The sequence below is a fragment of the Physella acuta genome, unplaced genomic scaffold (genome assembly GCF_028476545.2).
Source record: "Physella acuta isolate Inbredline_101_S28 unplaced genomic scaffold, ASM2847654v3 ptg000734l, whole genome shotgun sequence".
Classification (NCBI taxonomy): Eukaryota; Metazoa; Mollusca; class Gastropoda; family Physidae; genus Physella; species Physella acuta.
In genome coordinates this window covers 40,298-54,236 of record NW_026732252.1, presented here as the reverse complement: position 1 = coordinate 54,236, position 13,939 = coordinate 40,298, and the positions used below count along the sequence as shown (strand labels likewise).

General features: G+C 37.4%; 1 protein-coding gene across 1 annotated transcript; it reads left to right on the top strand.

Annotated features, from left to right (window-relative positions):
* Nucleotides 1–1,163: 1,163 nt before the first annotated feature.
* Nucleotides 1,164–4,773, top strand: LOC131950088 (SCO-spondin-like). The gene is made up of 3 exons (XM_059312129.1): nucleotides 1,164–1,433; nucleotides 3,576–3,749; nucleotides 4,611–4,773. Exons 1-3 carry the CDS (start codon nucleotides 1,326–1,328, stop codon nucleotides 4,647–4,649), a joined length of 321 nt encoding a protein of 106 aa, XP_059168112.1. The 5' UTR covers nucleotides 1,164–1,325; the 3' UTR covers nucleotides 4,650–4,773.
* The last annotated feature ends 9,166 nt before the right edge of the window (nucleotides 4,774–13,939 follow it).

The following is a 13,939-nucleotide window of genomic DNA, read 5'->3' as shown; positions in this document are numbered from 1 at the left end:
AACAACGGTACAGGGAAGTAGTCATACATTACAAGAATACATAGTTAGGAACTTGTCATATGCCACAAAACCATGTAGTAGAGAACTTGTCATATTCCACATTACCATATAAAAGGAAACTTGTCATATCCCACGTTACCATTTATTAGGGAACTTGTCATATCCCACATTAGCATATAGTAAGGAACTTGTCATATACCACAAGATTATGTAGTAGGGAACTTGTCATATTCCACATTACCATGTAGTAGGAACTTGTCATATCCCACATGTCCATTTAGTAGGAAACTTGTCATATCCCACATTACCATGTAAAAGGAAACTTGTCATATCCCACATTACCATATAGTAAGGAACTTGTCATATCCCACGTTACCATATAGTAAGGAACTTGTCATATCCCACGTTACCATATAGTGAGGAACTTGTCATATCCCACGTTACCATATAGTAAGGAACTTGTCATATCCCACGTTACCATATAGTAAGGAACTTGTCATATCCCTCATTAACAAGTAGTATGGAACTTGTCAAATCTCACAGTACCATGTACCACAAGATTATGTAATAAGGAGCTTGTCATATCCTACAACTCCATGGAACCGGCGATTGAATTCGACCGAGGTAGCCACATCACTATTATCTATCTTCAAATATCGAGTACACACCCACATAAATGTTACACTTCTTTATCGTTGTGTATGTTGAGAGTGTTAGTGTACGTTACAGTACACTGAAACATCAAATATCTATACGGCCTGGCCACATCTGGTTAGATATCGATTTTATCAACGGCTGAATGATCTCCAACGTGGTGTTGACTTATGTGTGCTTGCAACACCTTTTAGAAATTATGAACAAATTAAATTCGGCGTAATTTTTTTTTTTAAAACTGTATAGGTAAGACATTTTTAAATATATATTTTTTTTAAAAGTTGTTTTAAATAATACTCAAATATTTGATATTTCATTAGATAGATTTATAAATGCTAAACAGATGTTTACTTTCTAATGTATTAAATATTTAGAACATCCATCTTTGTTCTATTAGCATTCAGATAATGATATTTGAGAAACACGATTGAAAATAATATTATATATTATATCTATTATATGTTCTTTTACAGAATGACTTGTTATTGAACTGATGGGCGGGGGTATAATTTAGATATATCGGTAGAAGGGTGGGGGGTAATCGATATCACCCTGTCACAAACAGATGCTTAATTAACATACGCATGTCAATGTGAAAGACTAAAAACAGGTTGATATAAATAGTGGTGGATCGGTTAGGCTTTGGGAGTGTCACAAGCCACTGTTTCATCATGAGGATCAGCATCATTGTCTGTGTCTGTCTGTTGGCGGGGTTTGTCGTCCTGGTGTCAGGTGATCCAGAGTGCTCTGTCTGTGCCTTTGAAGATCAAGTCATTCAGGTGAGTGAGATAACACTACGTCTGTGGTTGGTACATTGCATCATTATGTTTATCTCGAGACAAAGCGTTTGAAATAAATAAAAAATTCATCAATCAATACTTGTGGTTCTACATTCCATTTAGGTGTTTTGTCTCCTTTCGCCATTTTCCATACATTTCTAAAAAAAAAACAACCAGCCGTGCAAACTTAAATATACATAAACATAAAACCATAACTCTCAACACACTCTAAACCATAAACATAAACAAAACCTAAAACATGAACCATATTTATTGTATTTTATATTACGTGGACACTAAGATGCCGTCTGTCAGGATAAATCAATTCAATTACAACAAAATAAATTTTAAGACAAAGTAACAAGTTAGACCTAAGCATAAGGGTCGGCGTGGTCGAGTCGATAGATGCTAAACCGAAAAGTCCCGAGGTTTAACCCCGGGCAGATGAGGCTCGATAGCTGAGGACAGCAATAAATCTAGAATAGATCACTCCAAATTCATGAAACCCATACCACGTTGTTGTTCTTAGATAAATAAAGCGGGAGTGATATCCCCTAAACTTTCTCGAATATTCATATATAACACCACGGGGAATGCAACCCAGGATATAGACAAGATTTTGTATCCATTTTTAATTACTTAAACCTTTTAAAATGGAATAAAATCTGGTAAAAAAAAAAGAATTGCGCACCTAGTGAACGCCAAACAATATGTGTATGATAGTGCGGAATATTATTAGTACTTTATAAATTCAAAAGCGTTTTTTTTTGAGTAATCAACAATTTATCTATCTAAAATAATACTCAAGTTATAGACTTTTGAAAAATTGAAAGTAGAATAAGTTCCAATTCCGTTTACCGGAAATCGCTGAAAAGTTGATAAAGAACTACGCATTGGATATAATAATTAAATATGAAATTTAATCAACCTAGTTGTAACGGTGCTCAAGTTATCGTGTTCAGACACACACATACAAACACAAACACCCATGCACACACATACGCACACAGGCATATGGACAAAATTGCAGATCTATATTTTTCCGACTCAGGGAGGTGTAAAACATCGAAATTTATGAAAATCTCGATTTTTTTTGCACAATTACAATACTAAGCTTTCTCTATACTTCGTATACGAGAAAGTAAAAACGGCTATGGTTGGAAATATAATTGCAAGCAGGCTAACATCGGAGTTAACAGCCTATATGGCGCAAAACAGGTAGAAACGTTATACTTGTGTTGGAGGAAATACCGTCCAAAATTAGAATTAGAAACGAATCAGAAGAAAAGCTATGCATAAACGTGGAATAATATTTAATTAGGCGGGTTAGGCCATTCTGAATACCAAATGATGCTGTCACGGCAAATGAGATGCTAAAAATTCTATGGCTAGCCTGAAATTTTAATAATAGATATACAGTTTTTTCAGCGCATTTTGAAATATCATTGATGCCAAAATGCCTTAGTGCAAAATTTGTCATTTGGTCATTTAGATTTTGCCCACCTATGAATAAGGTATAAGGCATCAGTTTTTGATGGGTTGCTGTCCTCAACTTCCCAGGGGTCCGGACTCTGAAGTTTTGAGGTTAGCAAGTATAAAGTTTTAAGCCGGCGTGGTCCTATCTTGGTTAATGTCCGTAGAAGTTTGGTGAGTCAATACAGCTATGATTTGTACCCAGAGGCGTAGCGATGGGGGAGGGGAGCGGGGAGGGGGGTACATATGTCCCCGGGCGCCGACCTTAGGGGGCGCCAAAATGGGTTGGAAAAACAAATTGCAAGTTTGAGGGGGAGGGGGTGCAAATAGAAAGTTTGAGGGGGGTGCAAATTGAAAATTAAAAGGTTGTTCCCGAGGGGGGCGCCAAATCGAAACTTTGTCCCCGGGCGCCGGGAAGGGTCGCTACGCCTCTGTTAGTACCTATCTCACGTTAGGGACAGTAAAAGCTGTTGGGCATACTACTGACCACATTATCACTTCATATGCCGAGGTCACAGAAACAGGTGAACTCTACTTCATTTACCCAATAGAACGTTATGTTAAAAACGGAACTACACTTGAATTAAACGCTTGCTTGACCACCCCGCCCCCACCGAAAGTAAAACCAATAACCTCATTAATGATATCGTACATTTACATTTTATTCAGCTGGGCGAGGACTGCGTCAAGGGATGTCTGAGGTGTGCGCTTAACGAGGAGGGTGAGGCGGGGTGTGTCAACATCTGCCCCACCCCGGAGTGTGAGGACGGGGTAGAGCCGGTCATTCCCTTCGGCAAATGCTGCCCCGTGTGTGACTACGAGGATCCATTTGAGAACATGACGGTATGATTTTAATTAATTTTTTTTAATCAACTTTCACTTTGTAAGTTAATTTAGAAATGTGGCACGGTGTGGCCAAATGGTAGAGAGCTCGAAAGTCTCGAGTTCGGATCCCTAGCTCGAGGCTGTATGACGTCATCGAGTCCACCTAGCTGTGATGGAAAGCTGACTCACGTTGGAGAACGAAAAGGCGGTTGAGCTTAGTGCTGGCCACAGTATATCTTCGTATCCAGAGGTTACTAAAAGAGGTGAAATCTACTTCACCTGTCTATGGACCGTGAGGCTCGAAAGGATAGTTTAGTTAGTTTTTATTTTTTTATTTTTTGGCTATCAGGATACACAATTATAACGACCACTAGCAAAGTATAATACATTTGTTTTCATAGAAACTACGGGATGAAAACAAATAATTATAAAACACAATTTTAATAACTGCATATATTGTACTACAATCAATTTTTACCCTCCTACCCCGTATAATGTTGAATCACATGTTTAGTGACTATTATCACTAATATTACGTAACGTTTCTCAAGGTCGCTACTTCTTGTCCACTACTAATCACTACAGAATTATTACAAACTAATAAACAACCAATCCACCCCTGTCGTGTTATATATAGGAACGCGACCCCTCCCCCTAAGCTACATTACTGACACGTTTTGCGGCGACGTATATCATTGATTCGTCTTTTGTATAAAACACAATGTATTAAAAATAGTTACACGTTCATCTGTAATAAATCACGTATCTATATACGTACGATAATTACATGCAATATGTAATGAAATACATTATAACTAAAAAAATATATCATACATTTTTCATTAATTAATTAATTAAATTTTAAAATAATTTTTTCAGACACCACCCGACGGAACTGTGCCTCCCGGCATTGCATAAGCTTTAATTTTCTAAAAAAATAGTTTCACGATTCATATTTACACATTATTTAGATTACAACAAAGGATTTTTTTAAATAAAGCTTTTATTCTAGAAGAAAAAAAAAAGCCTTTTCTCTGTGTTTTAAAACAAAATATAGATTAAAATGTGTTAAAAAAACAAATCAAATGAGGCCTGTAATTATTCGTGGCCAGCAAGGTTAGGTCATGTGGCCTGTTTCCTGGAAATAGAGTTATCGGTCAGCTTGACCGTACCTGCTACATTGGAATTTTGAGATAGTCTAGTTCCTGGAGGTGATTGTTCTTCACACCTCTTTGACGTCAGCCTGCAAGTCTAGAGATTTTATACAGGGGAATGTGCATGTTTCCATAAGCACATGTGTTTCAATGTAAAAAAACAAAAATCTTCAATGTGTACGTGCTTTACAAAACACTCACATGTGCTGAACACATACATTTAGATTTATGTTATGCATTTAAACATTTGGTTTAGTGAGAGCGGTGTTTACAGGGTTAACCCCCATCCCCAGTAAAAGTGAATTTCCCTTTCAAACCTGACGGTCTACGGGGCAAGTTAAGTAGAGTTCACTTGTTTCTGTGACCTCGGCATATGAAGAGATAGTGTATTCAGAACTATGCTCAGCCGCCTTTACTTTCCCTAACGTGAATTCGGCGCCCATCAAAGTTGGGTGTACTCACAATAAATACACGCATAAGACACAAAACACTCAATGTCGGTAAATAACAAACCTTTAAATGCAATTTTAAAAAAAATTTCTTCCTGTAATAAAAAACATTTGTGGCTAAAATGTAAGAGATGCCACGAGCGACCATTACAAAATACGCTCTAAATAAGGCACTCGGAAAAACGTCCGTCTTTATACGATCGCTCAGCATTATTTAATGAACCTGTCTAAAGTGATACATTATGTCTTCTAGCCTTCATAATATTTTATTCCAGAACCAGGTTTTCTCTTTCATCCACACACATCTGAGGGGGATGGCACAATGACTGCACTCTACTCACTCTTAATCGGCTAGAACTTGAGTCAAATTCTATAGCACACTGACTTCGTGCTGTATCTACTCACTTCCAATCGGCTAGAACTTGAGTCAAATTCTATAGCACACTGACTTCGTGCTGTATCTACTCACTTTCAATCGGCTAGAACTTGAGTCAAATTCTATATCACTCTGACTTCATGCTGTATTCAATTAAGTTTATGGCTTCGACAAATAGAAAAATAAAATTATTCTAGAGTTCCCTGACTATGTCTCTAAAAGTAAATGTAAACAAACCTCGTTAGACCTAGCGATCCATTGGGCAGATGAAGAAGAGTTCATAGGCTATTGACATATGAAGTGATAATATGATCAGCACTATGCCCAGCCGCGTTGACTTACCCTACCGAGAGTTCGGTACACATCAGAGCTGGGTGACTAACATACCCGGATTCAAACTCTAGACTTACGGGTTAGCAGTCTACCGCTCTACCGCTAGACCATGCCGTCCCCATGAGCATGAAAACAATGTAAACCTCCATACATCTATTCAATGTTTTTGCATCTCGCAACGTCTGCTACCTTATGAGTCATACAACACGCACAAAGGTGTTGGTCTCCGTGTGTTTCAATCGGAATTCAACTTGTGACACGTGTTTGTTGAAACAGTAGGGGAGTGAGAGAGGGGTTCTTAAAATTTCCTGAAGGGGTGGGGGGAGGCACATGAAGCAAACATTTGGGGATGGACCCAGATTATATATTTTGGTATGAATCTTAAAAAAAATCTTCAGTGTTTCTTCCAGAGTTTTTCTCCGGGGTGGGGGGGGGGGGGGACCTTGATATTTTCAAGAAGTGGGGCGGACTAAATTTTCCGGACAATGATAAAAGTAAATATTTTCTATATCAATTCCATTTAGTTCGGAGGGGGGTATACTTTCCTCAGGGGGGGGGGGGGAAGGGGAGGCTTTTTTCTCCTACTCTACGGCGAAGCATAGTGTTAGGTGTTATTGTGTTGTCAAATTGTACAAGCAATGTTCTACAACAGCTTTGATTAGAGACGGCCAATCCAAATTTAGCATGATCAGCCAACATAAGATGTAAAACATTATACTTCACTGTTGGCACATAAGTTGTCTCGCAAGACTTAAGAAGCCGTATTGTCAATATTTTATCACTGCCTACAAGACCAAAACATATTTACACCGTGTACTCTACGTGGATACGAGAAAGACAATAATTTTGAGATCCTAATGCTTTCTATTTTTACCTAATGTACACCACGAATGAGTAAATTGTATTCAGCATTCGCATAGTTTTCAACTACGAGGTTTATGCACGTAATGCAGAATTAAATAACACACTAGACTCATATCAACAGTTGCAAAAAGTGGTGTTGGATCTAAACGGACGTTAAACATTTCAGACCTTACAAGCTGTAGAGTGGGGGGTGGGGAGGAGACTCGTTTTTGTGACGTGGACTTGTGAAGGGATTTTGTAATCATTTCTTGTCATGGCAGCACTAACTCTACAATCTACATCCAATCACTCACCACCCCACACCAAACAACCCCCCACACACCCAATCACTCATCCCACAACAAACCCCCACACACACACCCAATCACTCACCCAACACCAAACAACCCCCCACACACACACCCAATCACTCACTCCACACCAAACAACCCCACACACACACACCCAATCACTCATCCCACACCAAACAACCCCCCCCCACACACACACACCCAATCACTCATCCCACACCAAACAACCCCCCACACACACACCCAATCACTCACCCCACACCAAATAACCCCCCCCACACACACACCCAATCACTCACCCCACACCAAACAACCCCCCCCCACACACACCCAATCACTCACCCCACACCAAACAACTTCCACCCCACACCCACACACCAAACTACACATCGAGCAACCGCACTATACTCCCCACCCAGCAACGAAGTTACAATCTATAACAAAAGTTATATCTTGACAGAGGGTATTATAAGAACCTGGTATTTGCGGATACTAAAGCCTATAGCGTCCATCTGGTAGTGTACACTACGTAGCAATACAAACGATATACCACTTACATAAATTGCTAACTTCTGCGCATAGCAATAGATACAACTACGTATATAATTTGCTAACTTAGATAAGGTTTACGTCTAGCAATACATACAATCTAACTACGTCTATAATTTGCTAACTGTATCAAGCTGTATTACAACCAATCCCCCTTGATCATTGAAGTTCAAATACAAAACACATTACCGTTTGAACTCCAATTAGCAAACGATTGAAATGATCCATCTAATTTCAGCCAAATGTCAATCAATATGTTTGATCTCCAGGCTTTGAGAGTAGGCAATCGCTCACAATGAGTTAATTAACAGCAATTCGAAATTTTCAGGTGTTGCTTTTTTATAAAGGTGATTACAAAAACACGTGTTACATAATACCTAGCAGGGGATTAGCAGGCAATTAGCAATTAGTGACAGGTGTTTGTTACAGGATTGTTTATCGAGGCACGGAGCCTTCGTGTCATTGTGATATATCGATCTAAATATAGACCGGCAAGAAAGAGTGAGGGTAACATACGTCCATATTAAGGTTTGTATAAGTGATTAGAAAAATTGCGACGTACATATTACTCTGTAACTTCTAGAGTAAGGTGGTACTGAGGGTATCTTACTTTTACTTACTTTAAAGCAAATTTCCCTTTCAAACCTGACGGTCTATAGGGCAAATGAAGTAGAGTTCACTTGTTTCTGCGACCTCGACATATGAAGAGATAGTGTGGTCATCACTATGCCCAGCCGCCTTTGCTTCCCCTAACGTAAGTTGGGTACCCATCAGAGCTGAGTGGACTCAGGGACTGTCTACACACTTGAACCTGGATTCGAACTTACTTTAGCCTTGTTTAAACTCAGCGATGTCAGAATGTTTCAAACAAATACTAATAGAATGTCTGAAATATCACTATTTTCTATAATGCTTAGCCCCAGGATCTATTGTATGTAGTCTGAACAATCGCTAATTTTCAATCTATAATAAGGATTTAAATAATATTTTTTGCAAAGTGGGATGGCGTGGTTGGGCAGGCATACGCATGATTGCTAACTCCAAAAGTCGCGAGTTCGGAACTCGGGTAGATGAGGTTCGTTAGCTGGGAACAGATTGGAGGCAGCGTGGTCTAGTGGTAGACCGCACGCTCCCTAACCCAAAAGTTCAGATCCTAGGCTTGAGGCTGTGGGTTATCACATGATCAAACTTGTCCTCATGTCCTTACCAGGTGGTGGGATGGAAGCAGAAGCTAGGCAGGAACCAACGTGTCTACAGACTGGTAATATGGGTGAGAGAAATGTTCGATTGTTAACCCTGTTACAATCTTTCTTCTTCTTCTTTGTTCTTAATTTTAGTGTTGGAATTAATCCACCTCCAACACAAATTAAGTATACGTGTCAACGTGAGGCCATTGACTCCGATTTCAGCCTGCTTTTCGTTTTGGATTTGCTTCCATAGCCTTTGTCCAACCAAGAACAAACCACAAGGCAGCAGTTGTTTGATTTTGGAATTGTCTCTCCTAGAAGAGTGGCTGTCCCCAGCTAACGACCCTCATCTGCCCGAGGGTTCGAACTCGGGACTTTTCGGTTTAGAAACCAAGAGCTTTATCGACTCGATCACACCGACCTCTCTTATTCCAATATGTACAGCTAATGAGCAGAAGCTTGAGCAAGTAATGACCGTATAAAAGAGAGAGAGAGAGAGACAGAGAGAGAGAGAGTGTGTGTAAGAGAAAGAGAGAGAGAGAGAGAGAGAGAGAGAAAGAGAGAGAGAGAGCTGCGGAAAGCAACCCATATAGGAGAGAAAACTCCAAAATAATACTACTGCATTGAAAATATTACATGCTTGTCGACGACTATGGAAGCAAATACATAAAAGAAAGCAGTCAATTATTCTTCTTATGTTGGCACAAACATTGTTAGTTTTCTCCAACTGTTACTCACACAGTTGACCGAACACGTGACTTTAGGTATTTCAACTTTTTGCCCTTAAGGAGACTGTAGCTGGGGATTATAATGACCGCGATTTTCTTACCGGATTTTGTATTCAATGACAAAGCAAACAAAAACGGAAGTCAGAAATACTCAATATGCCACGCACACAACTGTTTGACGTGAACATATGAATAACATACATCTATAACAACATACTTCCATGACTAAAATGTATACATGACTATCATACATCCAAGACTAAATCAATGACTAACATACATCCATGACTAAATCCATAACTAACATACATCCATAACTAACATACATCCATAACTAACATACATTCATAACTAACATACATTCATGACTAAATCCATGACTAACATACATCCATGACTGAATCTATGACTAACATACATCAATGACTAAATCCATGACTAACATACATCCATAACTAACATACATCCATAACTAGCATACATTCATGACTAAATCCATGACTAACATAAATCTATGACTAAATCAATGACTAACATACATCCATGACTAAAATAATGACTAACATACATCCATGAATAACATACATTAATGACTAAAATCCATGACTAACATACTTCCATGACTAAATGCATGACTAACATATATCCATGACTAACGAACATCCATAACTAAATCCATTACTAACTAACATCCATGACTACATCCATGACTAACATACATCCATGAAATACATTCATCCATGACTAAATCCATGACTAATATACATCCATGAAATACATTCATCCATGACTAAATCCATGACTAACATACATCCATGACGAACATACATCCATGATTAAATCCATGACTAACATACATCCATGACTAACATACATCCATGACTAAATCCATGACCAACATACATCCATGACTAAATCCATGACCAACATACATCCATGACTAAATCCATGACTATCATACATCCATGACTAACATACATCCATGACTAAATGAATGACTAACATACATCTAAGACTTAAACCATGACTTACATTCATGACTAACATACATCCATGACTAAATCCATGACTAACATACATCCATGACTAACATACATCCATGACTAAATCCATGACTAACATACATACATGACTAACATACATCCATGACTAAATCATTGACTAACACACATCCATGACTGACACACATCCATGATTAACATACATCCAAGACTAACATACATCTATGACTAACATGTATCCATTACTAACATACATTCATGACTAACATACATCCATGACTATCATACATCCATGACCAACATATAAGCATGACTAAATCCATGACTAACATACATCCATGACTAAATCCATGACTAATATACATCCATGACTAACATACATATCATGACTAACATACATCCATGACTAACATACATCCATGACTAACATACATCCATTACTAAATCCATGACTAACATACATTTATGACTAACATACATTCATGACTAACATAAATTTAGGAATAACATACATCCACGACTAACATACATCCATGACTAAATCCATGATTAACATACATCCATGACTAACATACATGTTTTACGTGTTTTTTAATTTCTCGTATATACGAAGTATAGAGAAAGTCTTGTAATCGTGCAAAAAAAAAATCGAGATTTTTACAAATTTCGACGTTTTACATCTCACTGATACTGAAAAACATAATTTTGCAATATTGTCCGTATGTCTGTGTGTCTGTCTGTCTGTCTGTGTGTGTGTGTGTCCGTGTGTAAACACAATAACTTGAGTACCGCTACAGCTAGGTTGATGAAATTTTATATTTAAGTATTTTATCAAAATCGTAGATCCGTATCAACTTTTGAGCGATTTTCGATTACCGGAAGTGGTACTTTTCCTACTTTGAATTTTTCAAAAGCCTATAAATTGAGTACTATTTCAGATAGATAAATGGAATTTCACATGTAAGTAAAAGATCTAATTTTCTACCTTCTGTTAAATTTTGAGTAATTTCCGTTGACCGGAAGTAGTAATTTACGCTACCTCCGATTTCTCAAAAAAACTAATGTAAATTTTTAAAGTACTAATAATATTGCGCACTATTATGCACTTTTTTTTGGCGTTCACTTGGTGTGCAATTCTTATGTCTACGAGATAACTCTATTTTTAAAACTTTAAGTATTTAAAATGGATTAAAAATCATGTCTATAGCCCGAGTTCCCATCCCCTGTTATTTTATATAAGAATATTCGAGAAAGTTTAGGGGAGATCACTCCCGGTTTATTTTCTTTGTGTCAAACCTTTAATAGTGTCACCCCCCTCTCAAGTGACGTCACATCTTGCTAATACGCATAATCGTAAATTCAGATACAGTCTGGAGCAAAGTGGAAATCGATGATTAGTAGAAATGTTGATAAGTAAGGTTGTATCATGGTTACATAATTAAAATTGCTAAATCTTGAATTTAGACTATATGTATCAGAATGTATATCATTACATGTTACATTGTTTAATTGTTTTATGACTTTAATAATATACTGTTATACTACGTAGTTATGCATGCGTATTAGAATGTAGATGTTTTATGTCGTAGCATTATTATGTGATTTTAATTAAACACAATTGGAATCTATTCGAATTAGAATTTACAAATTGCATGTTAGTTTGTACATCGTTTCATTAATTTCATTTAGTAAATATACTCAAAATTGATGTATAAGTGTTAGAATGTGTATATTTCATGTTACGTTTTCGCGTGTTTCACGATTTGAACCTCATAATGTCAAACACGGTATGGATCTATGCCTATTATAAACCAGATATTCCGTGTTAAGTATTTGCTTTGTTTCACTATTTACAAATAAAACACTAGCACCCGCAGGTGGCGCTGCGGTGAAGAAAGGGATTAAGCTCTCGGGATTAACATCATTTTAGCCTCTTGAGATTAACATAGTTTCAGCCTACAGGGATTAAAGAAATTTGAAAACTAAAATTACATGACCACCTGGTGAAACGTTTAATTTAAAAAAAAAATCTTAAAAAAGCGTTTGACTCGAGTTTTTTTTCCAAAGTGTTGGTAATATCTTTGAGAAGTTTCCTTTCGTTAACAAAATGAACAGTTAAATTTGCGACATTTTTAAAATTACAGACAAAATGTTGATGTGTTTTTTAACTTTAGCTACAAACACAGAATTCAACAATGTATAGTTTTATAAATTAAAATCAGTTTTCAAGTAGCCAAACGATAAAAATATTATGCTAATCAATCTAACATTCCCAATTAATTAAAAATACCATGTAAAATATAATTTCAGTGTCAAAAATAAATCCCAGTTGAAGATTTATCTGTTATTTTTGTTACTCTCATATTAATTTTAGAATGCAAGCGGGATACTATGTTACACACTACACTATTTTATTGGTATGAGTGTGTGTGAAATAAAGATATCACTTCTGAGAAATAAAGAATAGATTATAGTTATTCTCGCTACATAACCTCATCAATAGCTACAGCCTTAAAATAACGGAGTAGATTAGTCGACGAAACTCCAAATTCAAACAACTGCTGACTTGTAGTTTGTTCTTGGTTGGACAAATGCTATGGAATCAAATCCAAAAAGAAAAGCAGGCTGAAATCGGAGTCAATGGCTTCAATGGCGCATAACCAGTTGACACGTATCCTTAATTGTGATGGAGGCGTGGTCGAGTCGGCAAAGCTAATGGATGTTAAATTCGAATAAGTCTTGAGTTCGAACCCTCTAGCAGATAAGACATGATCCATTCCAACACTAAAAGTTAAGAACGAAGAAGAAAAAGAAATCGATGAATAGAACACAGCGTGGACACTACTTGCTGGAATCTCGCAGAACTGAGTATGATTGAGAGGGGGGGGGGGGTACATATGTCCTCGTGCGCCTACCTTAGGGGGCGCCGAAATGGGTTTGGAAAACAAATTAATTGTTTGAGGGGGGGGGGTTGCACATTGAAAATTGAAAGGCTGTTCCCGAGGGGGGGGGGGCAAATAGAAAGGGTCGCTACGCCTCTGAGAGATGTGGTTGCGCCCCTATGCTCCACAACAGGTCTACATGAAATGAAGATGCCGATTTAATAACTAACACAGTGATTAAATATATTTCGATGTGTCCGTCATATATTAACTTCACGACAGGACACACAAAAAAAAACTGAATTTAATGACAAAACTTTGTAAAGAAAAGTTAGTGTAGGAACATCATGTTGTTAATATCGATCTGTTTGTATAGGCTATTCGATTTGAGTAAA

Bases quoted from the DNA above. Each gene is read 5' to 3' on its own strand.
- LOC131950088 (XM_059312129.1), top strand. From the start codon at position 1,326: ATGAGGATCAGCATCATTGTCTGTGTCTGTCTGTTGGCGGGGTTTGTC. The intron at 1,434-3,575 runs GTGAGTGAGATA...CATTTTATTCAG, and splicing joins TTGAAGATCAAGTCATTCAG to CTGGGCGAGGACTGCGTCAA. The intron at 3,750-4,610 runs GTATGATTTTAA...TAATTTTTTCAG, and splicing joins ATCCATTTGAGAACATGACG to ACACCACCCGACGGAACTGT.